This window comes from Gorilla gorilla, chromosome X, assembly GCF_029281585.2.
Source record: "Gorilla gorilla gorilla isolate KB3781 chromosome X, NHGRI_mGorGor1-v2.1_pri, whole genome shotgun sequence".
Taxonomy (NCBI): Eukaryota; Metazoa; Chordata; class Mammalia; order Primates; family Hominidae; genus Gorilla; species Gorilla gorilla.
In genome coordinates, this window is record NC_073247.2 from 109,277,122 (window position 1) to 109,298,566 (window position 21,445).

The following is a 21,445-nucleotide window of genomic DNA, read 5'->3' on the forward strand; positions in this document are numbered from 1 at the left end:
GTTGATTTTTTGTAGTGATATGCTTTGGTTCCTTCTTCTGTTTCTTTTGTGTATCTTCTATAGTTAATTTCTTTATGATTACCATGAAGCTTGCATAGATTGTCTTACAGTTACAGCAGTTCTATATTAAGCTGCTGACAACTTAATTGCACTCACATACAAAAACCTTCCACTTTTACTTCTCCCTCACCATACTCTGTTATTGATGTCATAGTTTAAATCTTTTTATATTGTGTATCCATTAACAAATTTGTGTAGTTATAATCTTAATATTTTTGGCTTTTAACTTTAATAGTAGAGTTTAAAGTTATTTACAGTCCACCATTATTGTAGTATCCGGGCTGGGCACAGTGGCTTCTAATCCCAGCACTTCAGGAGGCCGAAGTGGGCAAATTCATTGAGTCTAGGAACTCAAGACCAGCCTGGGCAACATGGCAAAACCCTGTCTCTATTAAAAATGCAGAAAATTAGCCAGGCATGGTGGTGCACAATTATATTCCCAGCTTCTCAGGAAGCTGAGGTGGGAGAATCAGCCGAGGCTGCAGTGAGCTGTGATCATGCCACTGCAGTCTAGCCTAGGCAATAGGAATGAGACCCTGTCTCAAAAAAAAAAAATCTATATCTATATCTATATTATATATATATAGTATTCTGTGTTTGTCTGTATGCTTGCCCATACCAGTGTGTTTTATTCTTTCATATGCTTTTGTGTTACTGTTTTAGCATCTGTTCATTTCTACTTGAAGAACTACCGTTAGCATCATGTCTAGTGGTGATGAACTCCCGTGCCTTTTGTTTGGGAAAGTCTTTATCTCACCTTCACTTTTGAAGGACAATTTTGCCAGATATAGTATTCTTGATTGGCATTTTTTTTTTCTTTCAACACTTTGAATATTATAAGCTCACTGCCTTCTGGTCTGCAAGGTTTCTGCTAAGAAATCCACTGATAGTCTTATTGAGGACTCACTTTACATCACGAGTCACTTTTCTCTTGCTCCTTTAAAATTTTCTTTGACTTTGTGCAATTTGATTATATTGTATCTCAGTGTAGACTTCTTTGGGTTTCTCTAATTTGGCATTCTTTGGGCTTCATGAATCTGGATATCCATTTCCTTCCCCAGATTTGAAATGTTTTCCTCCATGAGTTCTTTATATAAGCTTTTCCCCCTGACTATCTCTCTTCTCCTTTGAGATTCCCATAATGAATGTATTGGTCTGCTTGATGATGTTCAGTAAGTAGCTTAGGCTTTCTTCATTCTTTATCATTCTTTGCTTTTTGCTCCTCTGGCTACATAATTTGGATGACTTGTCTTCAGTTTCACTGATTCCTTCTGCTTAATCAAGTCTGCTGTTTAATCACTGTAGTGATTTTTCAGTTCAGTCACTGAACCAGAATTTCTGTTTGGTTATTTTTATTTATTTATTTATTTAGTTAGTTAGTTAGTTAGTTATTGAGATGGAGTTTCACTCTTGTTGCCCAGGCTGGAGTGCAATGGCACAATCTCGGCTCACTGCAACCTCTGCCTCCCGGGTTCAAGCTATTCTCCTGCCTCAGCCTCCTGAGTAGCTGGGATTACAGGCATGCGCCACCATGCCTGGCTAATTTTTTTAGTAGAGATGGGGTTTCTCCATGTTAGTCAGGCTGGTCTCGAACTCCCAACCTCAGGTGATCTGCCCGCCTCAGCCTCCCAAAGTGCTGGGATTACAGGCGTGAGCCACTGCACCCGGCCTGGTTATTTTTTTTAAAAATAATTTCTACCTCTGTTAGGGCCAGATGTGGTGGCTCATGTCTGTAATCCAGCACTTTGGGAGGCCAAGGCAGGTGGATCACTTGATGTCAGGAGTTCGAGACCAGCCTGGCCAACGTGATGAGACACCATCTCTACTAAAAAAAAAATTACAAAAATTAGCCAGGTGTGGTTGCACATACCTGTAATCCCAGCTACTGGGGAGGCTGAGGCAGGAGAATCTCTTGAGCCTGGGAGGCAAAGGTTGCAATGAGCCCGAGATTATGCCACTGCACTCTAGTCTGGGTGACAGAGTGGGACTCCGTCTCAAAAAAAAAAAGAAAAAGGCAACTCAAAACAACAACAAAAAAACCAGCCTGAGCTGGGCATGGTGGCTCACACCTGTAATCCCAGCACTTTGGGAGTCTGAGGTGCATGAATCACTTGAGGTCAGGAGTTTGAGACCAGCCTGGCCAACATAGGGAAACCCCATCTCTACTTGAAAAACATATTTATATATATGTATGTATATATTTGTGTGTGTATATATATATTTATATATGTGTATATATTTGTGTGTGTGTGTGTATATCTGTATACACACACACACACACAGAAAAATTAGCCGGGCATGGTGTCCCATGTCTGTAGTCCCAGCTACTCGGGATGCTGAGGCAGGAGAAACTCTTTAACCAGGGAGGCGGAGGTTGCAGTGAGCTGAGATCGTGCTGCTGCACTTCAGCCTGGGCAACAGAGCGAGACTCTGTCTCAATAAATAAATAAATACATACATACATAATTTCTACCTCTGTTGACATTGTCATTTTGTTGCTGAATTATTTTCTTAATGTTGTTCAGTTGTCTATATTCTCTTGTAACTCACTGAGCTTCCTTAAGATGATTATTTTGAATTCTTTGTTAGCCTATTCATAGATCTCCATTTCTTTAGAGTTGTGTATTACGATTTAATTTGTTCCTTTAGTGTAATGTTTCACTGATTTTTCTTGTTTCTTATACTTTTGCACTGGTGTCTGCACATTTGAGGAAGCAGCCACCCTTCCCATTCTTTCTGGACTTGTTTAGACATGGAAAGAGCTTAACCAATTCGCTAGGCTAGAGATTCTAGCAGCCTCTCAAACCTTTTCTATGAATGTGTCTTCTCTTGATTTGTGTGGGAGGATTCCTAATTAGATGGATTTACTTGTTTTCTTTTTTTACCCCTAGCACAATTCATAGAGCCATGCTAATGTCTTCTGAGGCAGGACAGAATCCAGCCCGACCCTGGTGGTGCACTGAGGCCAGATTGTTGGGAACATGTTCTATTTCTCTCCTATCACAGTGGAAGAAGCATCAGGCTCTGTGCCTTCTCTCAATCTCGTAGAGCTATGCTCACCACAGTAAGCTGCCTGCCCCTTTTTCTTTGTTCTTAATTGCCCTGAAACATCCAAGCTATTTCTGTTCTATCAGTGTCCCATGTGAGGTGAGATAGAAACTAGCCCTTCAGGCAGTGCACCAAAAGGCTGGTAAATTGGAAGCATTCTCTACTCTGTATTTTCCCCTGAGAAAGAAACTGTGGGCCAAAGTGATATTTTTCAGTGCTGAGCTGTGATGGTTTGGGGGAAGGGGCTAATACTAGTAAAGTGAAATTGCTCCTTACTCATTTCAGTGGAGTTTTTTCAGTTTTGTGTTTCTCTGGTGTACTGCAACTTCTTAAAAGGATTCTGGTCTTCTCATAAAGGTATTGTGGTCTACATTGTTAAGTTGGTGTTTCTATGGGAGAACAAGAGATGGAACTTTCTATTTCACCATTTTGATGATATCAGCAAGCTATTATTTAAATGAGAAGTTTCCTTTACTTAGGTGAGCAATATAATTTAATGCAAGTTTGTCTATGGATTTCTCCTTGAGTGACTACATTACAAAAGGCCATCTGGAATTCCCTTTCTACACATCACTGTTAAAGCAAAAAACTATATTTAAGTGGTACCAAGGTATCAGGATTCCCTGCAGACAGTTTGAGATCTAATATAAAACCAAAAACTCCTTATAGGCCACTGGTCTAAATGATGACAGTAAAAAATTCCCAAGACTATTAAGTTTTATTAATGAATATGATGGAAAATAAGATCTTGGAATGTGAATTAAATGTTTTTAAGGTGATGAGTGGGTAAGAAAGAGAGGTGATAAAAGTTTTTGAAAACTTGTTTTCAAAGCAATACTATTACATATTAAATATACAGTTTAAACTTTTCTCATCCTGCTGACAAATACATACCTGAGCCAAGATTACTGTTTTGTTTCATTTTAACCGTTCCCCTACACGGTAATATCTATAGTGATGACCATTTCTGGAGAGTTTCACTTTGATATGTTAGCACATCATTACCTGTTAGGTAGCCCCAAAATGTAAATAAATTATACCTCATTCCATATTGTCAAAACATAGAAACAGCAACAAAGATACCTAAATGAAAGAAGCTGTGATTGTTTTTCAAAACCAAAGAAGAGAAGTGTAAGAAAAGCATTGAATTTAAGGGGCAGAAACTATCCCAGAAAGTTACTGCTAGAATTCAAATACTAAAGAAAGTAATAGAATTATACCTTTATAAAGATCAAGAGTAACAAATTTGAATTGGTACCTTTTTTTTTTTTTTTTTTTTTTTTTTTGAGAAGGAGTTTCGCTCTCGTTGCCCAGGCTGGAGTGCAATGGTGCGATCTCGGCTCACCACAACCTCCTTCTCCCGGGCTCAAGAGATTCTCCTGCCTCAGCCTTCTGAGTAGCTGGGATTACAGGCATGTGCCACCACGCCCAGCTAATTTTGTATTTTTAGTAGAGACAGGGTTTCTCCATGTTAGTCAGGCTGGTCTCAAACTCCTGACCTCAGGTGATCCACCCACCTCGGCCTCCCAAAGTGCTGGGATTACAGGCGTGAGCCACCACACCCAGCAAGTACCATTTTCATTCTTAAATTTGTTCATATGTTAAAAAAAAAGAAAACATAAGCATGCTTTAGTTTTCCATCTTCACATTAGGTAACACAGTGAATGAATGAATATAGTTATTTTCTAATACTCTCACACAGATTGGTTCTTCCATGGGTAAATAGTTCTCTGTAGCCCTGAATTAGATTTTTTTTTTTTTTCCCCGAGACGGAGTTTTGCTCTTGTCACCAAGGCGGGAGTGCCATAGCACTCACCATGTCTCACCATGTTGGCCAGGCTAGTCTCGAACTCCTGACCTCAGGTGATCCGCCCGCATCGGCCTCCCAAAGTGCTGGGATTATAGGCATGAGCCACTGCACCCAGCCATGAATTAGATTTTGATTGATGAAAAGGGAGATAATAATTCCAATAATCTTATGTTCCATAAATGAAATTTTAAAACTGATACATTTTTATATTTAAAAACTTCAAAATAAATAGAAAAATACAACTTTGAGTTGTAGTTTTTTTAGTGGTCAATCTGATGAGCTTGGGCCCATATAAGGTATGTTGGACAAGAAAACACTATCCTAATCAATGTTGACTTAACTGAATTCATTCAGATAAGTGGAAATATTATTAGACTTGTTGACTGGAAGGAAGTCTGAGTTTGATTAGTCCAAAGGTGATTTGAGGAAAGGTGGTAAGTGGAACATGACCTCCCCTGAGTATTACTGAAAGGAAGGAGAATTTGAACCAAATTTTAAGATTTGGCCAGGACCAAATAAGATATCATGCAGAAAATCTGTGCTATATGTCAATGACCCTTCAGAAAATAAAAAGTAAAGATAAAATGGAGTTGGCACTCCATCTCTGGCCTGTGTGTGCTGCCCCCACCCCCACGCCTCCCTTCTGTCTCTCAAGTTTTGAGATCACCCCTGTTAACCTCCTCCTCTCTTCCCTGGCTCAGCCAATTTGTAAGCTCTGATCACATTTTTTTTTTTTTTTTTACCACATTCTCTTTGTACCCTATCTTTTGCTTTCTTATAGTTGCTTAATATTGTATAACGGAGGCCAGGCACAGTGGCTCATGTCTGTAATCCCAGCACTTTAGGAGGCCGAGTTTGGCAGATTACTTGAGGTTAGGAGTTACAGACCAGCCTGGCCAACATGATGAAACCCCATCTCTACTAAGAATACAAAAATTAGCGAGGTATATTGGCACGTGGCTGTAATCCCAGCTACTTGGGAGGTTGCAGCAGGAGAATTGCTTGAACCCGGGAGTTGGAGGTTGCAGTGAGCCAATATCATGCCACTGGTATATTGGAAGCATTCTCTACTCTGTCTTTTCCCCTAAGAAAGAAATTGTGGGCCAAAGTGTGTAAGGGAAGGGTTAAAATGAGTGAGTGAGTCTCTCTCTCTATATGTATATATATATCATATAACAGTCTTTTTCTAATTCCAAGGAATAGAGGCATGCTAAAGTTTTTAAAGGTGATATAGGGTTAAGAAAATATGAGGAAGAAATATCACAGTGGTCTCCCAGCCATGGCTCATCAAAACTAGAATGTTCTGACTACAACAGTGGCTCTGGAAGTCTGACAGCACCTCTGACATATTGACCACCCTGCTGGTAGCCTTCCTTTAGGAGCAGGTTTGTGCTTGATTCCAGTTGTAACTTACTAATCCTTCTATTCTTATGATTTGCCATTATGGTGTCTCAGCTACTGAATTTTTATTTTTCTATCTAATTCTTCTTTTATTTCCTTAACAATGAATGAACTCTCTGTTCTCCTTTCTATATCAGGGTATCTGCTTATTTATGGTTTCTACTGCCGTGTGGCTTTTAACATCCTCTCTCTCTTAGCTTCTGCTTCTGCCTAACATACATATCCGTTTCTGCATGTGTCTCATTAAGTTACCCCAAGAAAGATTTGGTTTGTTTGGTTCAGAGCAGAGGTTTTCTGCTGGAAAAATCTCTCATGGCAATCTATAGATAGTTTTCTTTGGTACGTACTCATTATCTAATCTCTTATGATTGGGGTCATATGAAACCAAACATTGTGACCTATATATAAAGTACCTCTTTAGCAGGAGACTCTAAGGTATCTCAGAAGAGAGTAGTACAACAGAGATATTATTTACAGAATATTCTGTATATTGAGCCCTTACATCAGGAGACTTGAGGTACTAGATGTTTACTTTTACTATATATCATTGAATCAAAGATAGTATCAATCATAAGATATTACATTAATTTATTTGCCATTGAGAAAGGAAAAGATGCTGCCAATGAAATCACAGCACACCAATGATTGTTAGATGCATCTCAGTCTCAGAGATGTTAAAATGTGAAAAAAGTACATTTTTAAAAGATGTAATGTGGTGTCAGTAGCATATCTGAGATTGTCTGAGGATCAAAGCAGGTATAGTGAACCCCCAGAGAAGTTCCCTGAGGACTGACTCCTAGAGTGGGGTAAATGCTAAAGGTTACAGGTTGGATTACTAATCTGACAGACCAGAGGGTAGTGTCTAGAGACTAGATAGCCAGCTATCTGTCTGCAAGTGGAGAGGAGGCCAGTTACTGGTCCAGAGTGTGGTTTGCCTCAGGGACTTGGCAGATATCAGAAGGTAGATCCAAGGAGAAGGTGAATTATTCCTGTATTGATTTAAATGACATGAATATATTGGGAATTTCTGTTTCTCTTAATTCCTCATTTGTGTTCTGGGATCAATTCAGTTGTGTCTCTTATCTTCTAGAACATCTCCTTGTTTATTACTTGTACATTAACTATATCTCTGGATGTAGGGTCATTTTATAAACCAAATGCTGTATTTTGTCCATGAGGCACCTAAAATAGCACAGCCAGGGATAGCTAAGCTTACAGTTGTGATACATTAATGAATAACCTCTGGTTGTTGACTCCCTTTTTGTTATTGGGAGAGTTAATGTAGCTTTTTTCAAATTTTTAGATTCAGCGGGTACATGTGCAGGTTTGTTGCATAGGTATATTGAATGGTGAGATTTGGGCTTCTAGTGTACTTGTCACTCAAATAGTGACCATTGTACTTAATAGATTTGGAGATTTCTCAGAGAACTAAAAATAGACCTACCATTCAGCCCTGCAGTCCCACTATTGGGCATCTACCCAAAGGGAAAGAAATCATTATATGAAAAAGACACCTGTACTCATATGTTTATTGCAGCACTACTCACAATAGCAAAGTCATGGAATCAACCTAAATATCCATCAACAGTTGATTGGATAAAGAAAATATGGTATATGTACACCATGGAATACTATGCAGCCATAAAAAAGATAACTTTAATTATAATTATGAATCGACATGTCTTTCTTTCCATTTCTACTATGTAAATAGAGCAGAAATCCCACATTAATGTGATTAGCATAGAAGAAAGTCCTCACTGAATTCCCCTTGCTCTCTTACCAACTGGCTGGACATGGCATAGGTGGTTATCTAAGAATACTCCCATGAATCTTCACAGCATTCAGAGATCAGTTTACTCTGGGTTTGTTAGATATGCGATACGGGCTAGCTGTTTGTTAGAACCACATTTCCCAATGTGTTTCCACTGAAACACATTTTTTCTGATGTTGCTACATGTCTTGTGTAAAAAGTATTGGGTAAAAGTGCTGGGTAAGTTAAAGGGCACTGATAACTCTATGTAATGTATGTAGATTTCTGGCTGAATCTTTGGGTGTTTACTGCTCATGGGTTCCACTGCTATTACAGCCCAACACAGCTGGTATGATTTGCAGGTTGGTCTCTTGGGGCCCCTTTCACCTTCTGAGCTCTGAAAATCTAAGATAAGCAATTTTTCCTTTGTCCTTCAAGATGACTGTGGTCTCAGCTTAGACTCGAGAACTCATTTGAAATTGAACAAGAGCAAGTCTAGCTCAAGAGGATAGCAAAGTGCCTAGTTTTATTTGTCACTGCACTAGAAACTTCCTAAGGAATAATTTTAAAAGGGGGGCCAGTTTTGTTTCTGAGACTCAACTAGACTTTCACTCATGCTCTGGGGGAAGGAATTCAAGTCTCCAACATTGTCCTTATTGTACACCTGTAGGGCCAGACTGATTATCCTAAATTTTACATAGCCTAAGAATGAGCTTAGATTTCAAAATAAAAAGCTTTCTCTGCTTTTGCATAGAACATTTCTATCTATTATTTCGGTTAATTTGTCCTTGTTATCAATATTGAAGTACCGCTTGCTATACATATTCTAGACATGGGTAACAATGTCTAGAAGTGCACTCTGATTTCATAACAGCCATTCAAGGATATATATATATATATATATATATATATATATATATATATATATATCCTTGCAAGTGCATTCTAGGGCTACTGGGACATGTGTTCTTAAATCCTCCTTTGCCAGTTCTCCAAATATGCCAAATTGTTTTGAAATGGCATTCTTGTCTTGTCTTGTTGAATCCACGCTTCTATTCCTTCCTTTTGCTTTTTATTCCAACCTTCCATTTTCTATCCTTTAATTAAAAAGATGGCTAATATATGGGAGATGTTGTAGTCCGTTGTTGTCTAAAATGAATTTAGCAGACACTCCCCCACCATTCCCCCTCCCCAAGTTCAGCATCAGGACTAAAAGTCTCATCAGTCCTTTTGGCAGCATTTAAGTGAATGGCCCCCAGTGGCTTTATGCTTGCTAATTTGAGTTCTCTTTTTACGTACAGAGCTAGTCACATTGACAGACCACACTGTACGAAGATATATACTAGTCTTTGAGTCATAGATTTTGTAAATAAACTGAGAACAGTGGCTGAAAATCAGATTACCTGAAAGTCTGGAAGGAAAAAGGCATAGAATGACCTCATCTAGTCTCTTTTCAAAAGCACTGTATATATTTCAAATTTTAGAGTTTCTAGAGACAATTAGCAGGCAGTAGTTGCAAGAATAAGTAGAACCCCTGTGAGATGTATAAGCTGTATGATCTTCATTAACTTATATCTAAAAGTTTAACAAACATATACTGACATTATTTTTAAAAGACAAGTATGTTAAGGAATTTGTCTTCTACATAGTGACAGGTATCAAAGTGAAGAATATGGCCTTTTGTTTTTTTCTTACTATATACTAAAATGTTGCTTTATATTAGAAGATCATAATTTATTTCCATGAATCAAATTCTGTACTTAAAACTGACTTCTGTTTATTTATATACTGTTGTGTGATAGAAATTCTCTTGGGGGAGGCAATAGAAATATTACATGCCTTTTAATAAAGCGGGCTTTTAAAGTAATTTAATTCAACTTTTCACCTCTTATGAAATTTTTGAAAAGATATTTTCTAATTTATTTTATTTTATTATTTTTTATTTTTCAGACAGAGTCTCACTCTGTTGCCCAGGCTGGAGTGCAGCGTCATGATCTCGGCTCACTGCAACTTCCGCCTCCTGGGTTCAAGCAATTCTCCTGCCTCAGCCTCCCGAGTAGCTGGGATTACTGGCATCCACCACCAAGCCCAACTAATTTTTGTCTCTTTAGTAGAGACAGGGTTTCGCCATGTTGGCCAGGCTGGTCTCAAACTCCTGACCTCAGGTGATCCACCCACCTTGGCCTCCCAAAGTGCTGGGATTACAAGCGTGAGCCATCGCGTCCAGCCTTATTTTTTTTTATTTTAAATAGAGCTCTCCAAATAATGACTGTTTTGTATTGAAATGAATGAATTCATGAACTTGCTTTCTTCGCAGCGTGAGGGACTAACAGCTAGAATAAAAATAATCAACCTAATATTTCTTGTTGCTGGAAAATAATTATGAGAATATTACACAGAGGAAGTCATGCTTAAAATAAAGGCTTCATATTGCATTTAAAACTCAGGCGGGACTTTCAAGTATTCTGTTTAGTAGAATAATATATTGATGAACCCTTGGAGAACCAATTATGTTGTTTCACATGAATTACAAATGCATCGTTTAGCTGTATTATAGTCTTACATGTGTCCTTTACAATTAATCACCATTAAATGTTAGAAATGTAAAATTTAAGAGGCAAGGAAAGCATACTTCTTTAACAAAGTGGCCCGAACAAATACCAGTATTTTAATTTGAGGTCTGTAACAGGTCTACAGATTTTATTTTCTCATTTTGCAAGATCAGTGTATAAATCTGAGTTCTTTTAATAGATTTTTCTTGCAAAATCTTATTTTTAATTGCAAATGTAAGTTGTGACAGTAATTTTTAGTATACCACTTTAGACTTACTTCTGGAATTTGAGCAACAGAAACATATTATTAGAACTTTTTATTATTTCTGTAGCTATCTTTTCAAATATTTCCAAAACGTATGGCTTTTTAAGCCTTTGCCTCTGCAAGTCACAATTTCGAGTAGGCACTGAGATTCTAGTAACGTGAGCAGTGCAACAGTACATTGAGTCTTACCAGTAGGTTTTAGTGAATTATTTAGGAAGTGAACGTTGATTCCCTTATGAGTCAGTCCAGCCTCTTTCTGAAAATAGTGTTGTTCCCATTATCTGTAGCATTTTGCAGGAAAATATTGTATTCCAAGGAACTGGGTGTTATCAGTAATTAAGTAGGCAGAACCCATAGATATTGAATAGTTTAAGTTGTAAATGTGATAAACTTCTATAATACAAACATTTGTGGACAGAAAATGCTGTGAGATATGGAAGCAAAAAGTAGAAGTAGCATTTTTGAACTGTTACTAAGTTCCAGACATTTTACTAAGTGCTGAGGATACTGAGATAAATAAGAAATAATCCCTTTCCTCAAGAAATTATACCAGTGGTAGAAATACTCCAAAGGGCCAACAGTGAAGGCATCACAATGAATTGACATATTATGTACTAAATAGATCTGCTCACATCCTGAGGTCTCCAGGCAAGGTTTACATGCACTTGAACTGCCCTGCATAATTGCTATTCTGCTGACAAAAGTATAGGTGTGGTATGGTAGAGCTCAAAGGACTCTGAGAAGTCATATAGTCCAAATCCTTCATTTTCCCGAAAAGGAGAACCAGGCCCAGAGAGGGTGAAGGGATTTTCTCCAGGTCATGTAGCAAACTACGACAGTTGGGACTATAATGCAGATTTCTTGATCCTCAGTCCAATCTTTCAAGTGGAGATAACCTCAAACCTTTTTGTTTCCCCATTCTCTACTTTAAGCAATGGCACAAGAAGTCCATGGGAAAATGAAATTCCCTAAATGGGGAAAAGAGGACCTTGATAGAACGCTCATGAGATCAATAAAGAAATTAAAGGACAGGGTGAAAAAATGTTTAAAAGTATGTAGGGAGCACATATAGACCAGAAAGAAAATTAAGAAAAGCCCAGTGGCAAAAATAAGAGAATTGCAAAGAAAGGGCTGAAATAATTATCCAAAAACAATTCTTTTTATGGGTAAACAGGCTAAAATGCCATAGGTCTAATTTTATGCATTCAACCTGCTTCAGAATTTTTTTTCAAACTAAATAGTCAGCTATGTTAAGTAGCCTCACATTAAATGGAAGAACTCTCTATTATTTAGCACATTTGTATAGTTGCAACGTAGTGATGAGTGATGTGTCTAATGATGGCCCCAAGACAGTGTAATGCCCCAATGTACCTTTTGAGCTATTGAAAAATATTTCTATTATGTTCAGCCTAGTTTTATTTTTAACTATATTTAATATTCAAAATCTTGGAAATGGGAGTTATGTTTATAATATCTCTGGCAATTATCTATAAATACATCTAAGTTCATCACAGCACTTCGTGTCTTAGGCTGTATAGTAGAGACTTTACTGTAACGAGAAAGATCCTGAATTGTTACCCTACTTGTCTTCCCAGATGTTTTCTTTGTTAGGCTTTTTGGGATTTCTGATTTTTCTTGCTCTTTTTCTTATAAAATGTGAAATATATAGCCTGTGATAATGCTTGGCTGCCTTGCCCAATTATTGACCAATCTCGATCCAATTATGCTTTTAAAAGTATATATTATGTAAATAGATTATTTTACCTTCTGCTGCCTTATAAATCTTTTTTTGTAGAGCAGCAAGGGAAGATTATAATGTCATTGGCTGTCAAAATGCCCTTTTCATGTAAGTCAGCTGCCAGGCAAGGATCCTACATCTGTTTTCTAGCATCCATATAAATGTCTGTGATAAATAAGTCATTGCTCACTGGAGCTGCCTTTGTGAAGCAGATCCTGTACTTACTGTTTCTTTCACATGCACAATGACAGCAGTCAACCTAATTGACTATTACTTGGTCAGTTTCTGTGTCAGAAGTGATGCCAGGTAAATAGGAGAAATCCAAACTTAATGCATTTCTGTTTAAACCCAGAAAGATTTAGTAATAGAAAAAACAGCACCAATTTCAGGTTTTTCAGAGATGAGTGTGTTCCCAAAGGATGAACTTGACACTACTGCATTCTTTCTTACAACCTAAACTGGATTCTTATATGAATCTCTGAGTGAATTCTTAGTAGACACATTGACATGGTATAAAATGCATCACACGGCTGTAATAAACATAGGTTAGAATTGTGGTTCAGTTTTCAGCCAAATGCCAGGATACCATTTTCATATGTAGTCTTTCCTAATTGGAAATCTAGAGGATGGGGTACAAAATAGTCATCCTAATCTGTTCAAACATCAATGGACAATTATGTCTCTAAAATTCTCAATACTTTGCAATTAAAGAGTTTTTGATTCCTACATTGCAGAGCAGGCCTCTTCTTCTGTGACTGATGCTGCCCTCTCTTTTCTATGTCATCTCTGCTTTGGAATCATCATCATTACGGGGCATGATACCAGTCATGTTAGGCCATGCTGCTGGCAATGGTTACTTTCAACAAGGGGGAGTAACCAGGGAAAGGACATCCATCATTATGTAATGTAGGGGAAAAAACCCAAAGACTCAGAAGCCATGTTAACAAACACAGCTGGAAGCAAGGAGGCATTTGAGTAGGATTACAAACATCTTAGATTGTGCAGATTAGTACTAGATTCAGGGAAAACATGAATTGAACAACCTCTTTTGCACAAATGAGCAACCTGGAGTTTGCAGTAATGGAGCCAATAGCCTCATCACATTTTGAATCCATTTGGATGTCATGTAAAGAATGAACATATGCAGTACTTAATAAAGAAAGGTCAATTCTGCCATGGTGATCACTGAAGCATAATGCAGCAAATGAGGTAGGGCTTTTTTTTTTTAACTCATCAATCCTAGAACATTTAAATTTATCTTTTCAGTAAGTTGAGGGATTTTTTAAAATCTCCTGCATCTGTTATAACCTAAATGAACAGCAGTTCAAAGCCAACTCCACACCTGTACTGACATATTAAAAATGTCAAATAATTTGTATAAAAATGCTGAGATGCAGTTTCACTAACAGTCTGTTTTGTCACTGCCCTCCCTATTTATCAGATTCTAAGAGGATTGTTGGGTTGATGTGGCTCTGTATATTTCCAATTCCCTCCTATTTTTGGATTGTACTGCTTTGATTATAGTTAACAACCAACCTTGCAAGAATTCAAGATTTGTCATAGCTACAATACTTTTTCCACCTCATAGCTTTAACAGTGGCATTTGTATGTTACCCAAACCAAACCACTGAGTTCATCATTTTCTTCCAAAGAAGAGTAGCTTCCTTGATTTTCAGCATAATATTTCTGGCTATCTAGTGCCTTTTTTTTTTTTTTTTTTTTTTTTTTTGAGATGGAGTCTCATTCTGTCGCCCAGGCTGGAGTGCAATGGCACCATCTTTGCTCACTGCAACCTCTGCCTCCCAGGTTCGAGCAATTCTCCTGTCTCAGCCTCCAGGGTAGCTGAGACTACAGGCGCACGTCATGAAGCCCGGCTAATTTTTGCATTTTTTAGTAGAGATGGGGTTTCACCATATTGGTCAGGCTGGTCTGGAACTCCTGACCTCAGGTGATCCACCCACCTTGGCCCCCGAAAGTGCTGGGATTAGAGGCGTCAGCCACCATGTCCAGCCCTTTTTTTTTTTTTTTTTTTTTTTTTCAGGTGGTAAACTAAAAGGAAATAAAATTGTAACCTCAGCTGGTGCCATAATTCTTTCTTGGCTTATAGTTTCTGAAAGGTGTTGAAACAATTACATATTTATCCATGAGTTCCAAAATTGCCCCTCTAATTCAAGTCATTAGAACCTTCTTCCACCTACAACTCATTTGAACTGTTTTTCATTAAAAGTCATGTCCAAGAGTCAGTTCGAATGTCACGTTATTTGGTAATTCCAGCTTTCCTCCTGAGTCTTGTAACCCTGACTATCATTAGTGCTGTATATAGTTCTGTCCACTTGTCTCCTTTTCTTATCCAGTAGTTCTTGGAGGGCATCAACTATGCTATCTTTGTTGTTTTCACATTGCTTATACATTGTGGAGATTGAATACATTTTTCATTTTTAACAAACGTTCAATGTGCTCTTACTAAAGCTTGGCAATAACCTAGATGAGGGGTTTGCCAACTATGGTCATTGGGCCAAATCCAGCCCATGGACTAGAGCTAAAATGTTGTTTATATCTTTAAAGAGTTGTGAAAACAAAGAGGAATATACAGCAGACACCATATGTGGCCCACAAAGGCTAAAATATTTGCCATCTGGCCCTTCACAAGGAAAATGTTGCTGGCCTTTCTTCCAGATGCTGAGGATACACCAGTGAACAAAACCGACAAAAAAAAAAAAAATCCCTACCTTCAGAGAGCATAAATTCTATTTTTTACAACAATTTTATGCAGAATACGCATCTTATTTTTGTAAATATGCACAATATTTACATATAGTACATACTCAATATTTGCGAAATGAATGAATAAGTCATAGAGTCCATCCAATATTATATAATATTGGCAAATATTTCTATATGATGTAATAAAATGTTGCATTTTTTAAATCTTTATATGAAGAATTTTTCCCTAGATAATTTTTAGACCAAAAACTCAAACACTACTTACTTGTCAAGACATTTTATTCTGGTACTTAGTAATGATTTCCCATCTTAATGTAACTTTTATTCATGATGAGGTCCTGATTATCTAGCCTCCTTATGAGAGGTAATCATAATTATATTTGATTCTGAAAGCTTTCTGAAATGGTGATTCTTTCATAAGAGATCATTTTGTATACGTGACAGTTAAAACAATGAGTTAGTTTTTCAGAGTTTCTATCCTTGAATTCTACAAGTTTGTGATGTTTATAGCTTGAATTCAGATAAAACCATTTTGCTCCACATTTGAAAAGACAAATCTTTTGCATTAGACTCAGAGTTGACTAAAACTATGGCAGCTTTTCATAAAGTCAGGCTATAGATGTCCCTAATTCCCCCACAGAGCCCACAGCCCTTTGAAAGTGATGATAGAATACTGGGGATGGATCAGAGAGTGCTGAGAGGAGAGTGGAAGGGAAGAAGGGACAAAGGGAAAGGAATCCAGAAGTGGGAAGAGTTGGATTCGTAGAGCCAGCAGATGGTGTTGGTGATAAAGAAGATTACGTGACTCATTTCTGTAAGCCATGAATGTCAAAGTTCTCCACTCAGTGCCATGTCTCCATCCCATTACCCCCACCTAAATAAGTTATCTGTTCTAACACCCATCTATCCCCACACCAAACCATCATTACCAGCAAGCAATTTCCTGTACTGTCCTTTATCTTTTAAATATTCAAAATTAGAAGTAAATGAGATGTGAGATCTAAAAAAAAAATGACATGACCTTTTATTTATTTCCACTGGTCTTTTAATCTAGGCTGCCCTTACTCCTCATAGACTATACACTGCCTCTTAGATACTACACTGCTATTAGTCTAAATACTTTGCTTTATTAAGGAACTGCTCATTTCTTATTCCTTGCATAGATTTAGGGTTGATAAACTGAGAGTTTAAAATGCAGTAATGGAGAATCTTAATTATAAATGAAGGAAATTGAAACATACTACTGTATGTGCTGATTTACTTTCAGATTCTTGACCTTTGTCAAGACTAATGAGATTACACATCTAGTATAGAGAATGGATAGAAATTTTAATAGACCTGCCTAATTTACATTGTTAGGAATTCTGTAAAACTGAGAGTTATGCCAGCAAACCTACAGGTGCTGTCTTTTTAATTGCATTTCTCCCCACCACCAGCCCACCCTCATTCCCTAATATCTGTGGTTAGTACGTATGAAGTCATTACTTACATTATGAAGTGACAAACATAGGAAAGCATGGCTTTGTTCTCTGAATGCAGATAACTCATATCCATCAAAGTTTCTAATTTACAGAGCTTTCCTTTGAAGGAGGCTAGAATGCTGAGTAATGATGAAAAAGCAACATTTGTTAAATCTGATTTGGCACAGGACTTCTTTCTCTACAAAACAGTCTTTCGTAATACCAGCTTGAGTCTAACTATTTCTCTTATGTAGTATAGGGAGAAAGAAATATCTTTTCTTCCCATCTTAGGTTCATAGCTAGGGCCCCTTAACAACAACAATAACAACAACAAAAAAAAAACAGATTACCCGATTACCAAGAGAAAAGCATACAAATTTATTTATTTATTTATTTATTTATTTATTGATTTATTGATTTATTATTTTTTGAGATGGAGTCTCGCTCTGTCGCTGAGGCTGGAGTGCAGTGGTGCAATCTTGGCTCACTGCAACCTCCGCCTCCCAGGTTCAAGCAATTCTCCTGCCTCAGCCTCCTGAGTAGCTGGGATTACAGATGTGCACCACCATGCCTGGCTAATTTTTGTATTTTTAGTAGAGATGGAGTTTCACCATGTTGACGAAGCTGGTGTTGAACTCCTGACCTCAGGTGATCCACCCACCTTGGCCTCCCAAAGTGCTGGGATTACAGGCGTAAGCCACTGTGCCCAGCCCAAATTTATTTAATATACGTAAATTTTATGTGACACAGGAAACTTCATTAGGAAATAAAGACCCAAAGAAACAGGAAAACCTGTGTATTCTTTTTTTTTTTTTTTTAATTGGCATTCATGTTTCTTTTTTTTTTTTTTTTTTTTTTACTATTAGGAACTTTTATTATTATTATACTTTAAGTTTTAGGGTACATGTGCACAATGTGCAGGTTAGTTACATAGGTATACATGTGCCATGCTGGTGTGCTGCACCCATTAACTCATCATTTAGCATTAGGTATATCGCCTAATGCTATCCCTCCCTGCTCCCCCCACCCCACAACAGTCCCCAGAGTGTGATGTTCCCCTTCCTGTGTCCATGTGTTCTCGTTGTTCAGTTCCCATCTATGAGTGAGAACATGCGGTGTTTGGTTTTTTGTCCTTACGATAGTTTACTGAGAATGATTATTTCCAATTTCATCCATGTCCCTGCAAAGGACATGAACTCATCATTTTTTATGGCTGCATAGTATTCCATGGTGTATATGTGCCACATTTTCTTAATCCAGTCTATCATTGTTGGACATTTGGCTTGGTTCCAAGTCTTTGCTATTGTGAATACTGCCACAATAAACATACGTGTGCATGTGTCTTTATAGCAGCATGATTTATAATCCTTTGGGTATATACCCAGTAATGGGATGGCTGGATCAAATGGTATTTCTACTTCTAGATCCCTGAGGAATCGCCACACTGACTTCCACAAGGGTTGAACTAGTTTACAGTCCCACCAACAGTGTAAAAGTGTTCCTATTTCTCCACATCCTCTCCAGCACCTGTTGTTTCCTGACTTTTTAATGATCTCCATTCTAACTGGTGTGAGATGGTATCTCATAGTGGTTTTGATTTGCATTTCTCTGATGGCCAGTGATGATGAGCATTTTTTCATGTGTCTTTTGGCTGCATAAATGTCTTCTTTTGAGAAGTGTCTGTTCATATCCTTTGCCCACTTTTTGATGGGGTTGTTTGTTTTTTTCTTGTAAATTTGTTTGAGTTCATTGTAGATTCTGGATATTAGCCCTTTGTCAGATGAGTAGATTGTGAAAATTTTCTCCCATTCTGTAGGTTGCCTGTTCACTCTGATGGTAGTTTCTTTTGCTGTGCAGAAGCTCTTTAGTTTAATTACATCTCATTTGTCAATTTTGGCTTTTGTTGCCATTGCTTTTGGTGTTTTAGACATGAAGTCCTTGCCCATGCCTATGTCCTGAATGGTAATGCCTAGGTTTTCTTCTAGGGTTTTTATGGTTTTAGGTCTAACGTTTAAGTCTTTAATCCATGTTCAATTAATTTTTGTTTAAGGTGTAAGGAAGGGATCCAGTTTGAGCTTTCTCCATATGGCTAGCCAGTTTTCCCAGCACCATTTATTAAATAGGGAATCCTTTCCCCATTGCTTGTTTTTCTCAGGTTTGTCAAAGATCAGATAGTTGTAGATAAGCGGCATTATTTCTGAGGGCTCTGTTCTGTTCCATTGGTCTATATCTCTGTTTTGGTACCAGTACCATGCTGTTTTGGTTACTGTAGCCTTGTAGTATAGTTTGAAGTCAGGTAGCATGATGCCTCCAGCTTTGTTCTTTTGGCTTAGGATTGTCTTGGCAATGTGGGCTCTTTTTTGGTTCCATATGAACTTTAAAGTAGTTTTTTCCAATTCTGTGAAGAAAGTCATTGGTAGCTTGATGGGGATGGCATTGAATCTATAAATTACCTTGGGAAGTATGGCCATTTTCATGATATTGATTCTTCCTACCCATGAGCATGGAATGTTCTTCCATTTGTTTGTATCCTCTTTTATTTCATTGAGCAGTGGTTTGTAGTTCTCCTTGAAGAGGTCCTTCACATCCCTTGTAAGTTGGATTCCTAGGTATTTTATTCTCTTTGAAGCAATTGTGAATGGGAGTTCACTCATGATTTGGCTCTCTGTTTGTCTGTTATTGGTGTATAAGAATGCTTGTCATTTTTGTACATTGATTTTGTATCCTGAGACTTTGCTGAAGTTGCTTATCAGCTTAAGGAGATTTTGGGCTGAGACAATGGGGTTTTCTAGATATACAATCATGTCATCTGCAAACAGGGACAACTTGGCTTCCTCTTTTCCTAATTGAATACCCTTTATTTCCTTCTCCTGCCTAATTGCCCTGGCCAGAACTTCCAAGACTATGTTGAATAGGAGTGGTGAGAGAGGGCATCCCTGTCTTGTGCCAGTTTTCAAAGGGAATGCTTCCAGTTTTTGCCCATTCAGTATGATATTGGCTGTGGGTTTGTCATAGATAGCTCTTATTGTTTTGAGATATGTCCTATCAATACCTAATTTACTGAGAGTTTTTAGCCTGAAGGAGTTGTTGAATTTTATCAAAGGCCTTTTCTGCATGTATTGAGATAATCATGTGGTTTTTGTCTTTGGTTCTGTTTATATGCTGGATTACATTTATTGATTTGTGTATATTGAACCAGCCTTGCATCCCAGGGATGAAGCCCACTTGATCATGGTGGATAAGCTTTTTGATGTGCTGCTGGATTCGGTTTGCCAGTATTTTATAGAGGATTTTTGCATCAATGTTCATCAAGGATATTGGTCTAAAATTCTCTTTTTTTGTTGTGTCTCTGCCAGGCTTTGGTATCAGGACAATGCTGGCCTCATAAAATGAGTTAGGGAGGATTCCCTCTTTTTCTGTTGATTGGAATAGTTTCAGAAGGAATGGTATCAGTTCCTCCTTGTACCTCTGCTAGAATTCGGCTGTGAATCTATCTGGTCCTGGACTCTTTTTGGTTGGTAAGCTGTTGATTATTGCCACAATTTCAGAGACTCTTATTGGTCTACTCAGAGATTCAACTTCTTCCTGGTTTAGTCTTGGGAGGGTGTATATGTCGAGGAATTTATCCATTTCTTCAAGATTTTCTAGTTTATTTGCGTAGAGTTGTTAGTAGTATTCTCTGATGGTAGTTTGTATTTCTGTGGGATCGGTGGTGATATCCCCTTTATCATTTTTTATTGTGTCTATTTTATTCTTCTCTCTTTTCTTCTTTATTAGTCTTGCTAGTGGTCTATCAATTTTGTTGATCCCTTTAAAAAACCAGCTCCTGGATTCATTAATTTTTTGAAGGGTTTTTGTGTCTCTATTTCCTTCAGTTCTGCTCTGATTTTAGTTATTTCTTGCCTTCTGCTAGCTTTTGAATGTGTTTGCTCTTGCTTTTCTAGTTCTCTTAATTGTGATGTTAGGGTGTCAATTTTGCATCTTTCCTGCTTTCTCTTGTGGGCATTTAGTGCTATAAATTTCCCTCTACACAGTGCTTTGAATGCATCCCAGAGATTCTGGTATGTTGTGTCTTTGTTCTCGTTGGTTTCAAAGAACATCTTTATTTCTGCCTTCATTTCGTTATGTACCCAGTAGTCATTCAGGAGCAGGTTGTTCGGTTTCCATGTAGTTGAGCGGTTTTGAGTGAGTTTCTTAATCCTGAGTTCTAGTTTGTTATAATATAACAGTTTGTTATAATTTCTGTTCTTTTACATTTGCTGAGGAGAGCTTTACTTCCAACTGTGTGGTCAATTTTTGGAATAGGTGTGGTGTGGTGCTGAAAAAAATGTATATTCTGTTGATTTGGGGTGGAGAGTTCTGTAGATGTCTATTAGGTCCGCTTGGTGCAGAGCTGAGTTCAATTCCTGGGTATGCTTGTTAACTTTCTGTCTCGTTGATCTGTCTAATGTTGACAGTGGGGTGTTAAAGTCTCCCATTATTATTGTGTGGGAGTCTAAGTCTCTTTATAGGCCACTCAGGACTTGCTTTATGAATCTGGGTGCTCCTGTATTGGGTGCATATATATTTAGGATAGTTAGCTGTTCTTGTTGAATTGATCCCTTTACCATCATGTAATGGCCTTCTTTGTCTCTTTT

At 37.8% G+C, this 21,445-nt stretch overlaps 1 protein-coding gene and 1 long non-coding RNA gene across 6 annotated transcripts in view; one reads left to right on the forward strand and one right to left on the reverse strand.

Moving 5' to 3' along the window:
- The window catches only part of LOC134757924 (uncharacterized), a 61,087-nt gene extending 44,180 nt beyond the window's left edge, over positions 1–16,907 (reverse strand). Inside the window, exon 1 of the long non-coding RNA XR_010132532.1 lies at positions 16,838–16,907. This is a non-coding gene — a long non-coding RNA (uncharacterized lncRNA). The remainder of the gene's footprint in view (positions 1–16,837) is intronic.
- The window catches only part of DIAPH2 (diaphanous related formin 2), a 914,723-nt gene that overhangs the window by 814,859 nt on the left and 78,419 nt on the right, over positions 1–21,445 (forward strand). Inside the window, exon 28 of one of the 5 annotated variants that reach the window (XM_063703104.1) lies at positions 10,020–10,165. The exons of the other annotated variants lie outside the window; for them this stretch is intronic. Within the exon in view, the coding sequence (XP_063559174.1) occupies positions 10,020–10,063 (44 nt within the window). The 3' untranslated portion in view covers positions 10,064–10,165. Of the gene's footprint in view, positions 1–10,019; positions 10,166–21,445 lie in introns of those variants that run through there. 5 annotated transcript variants of the gene reach the window in all.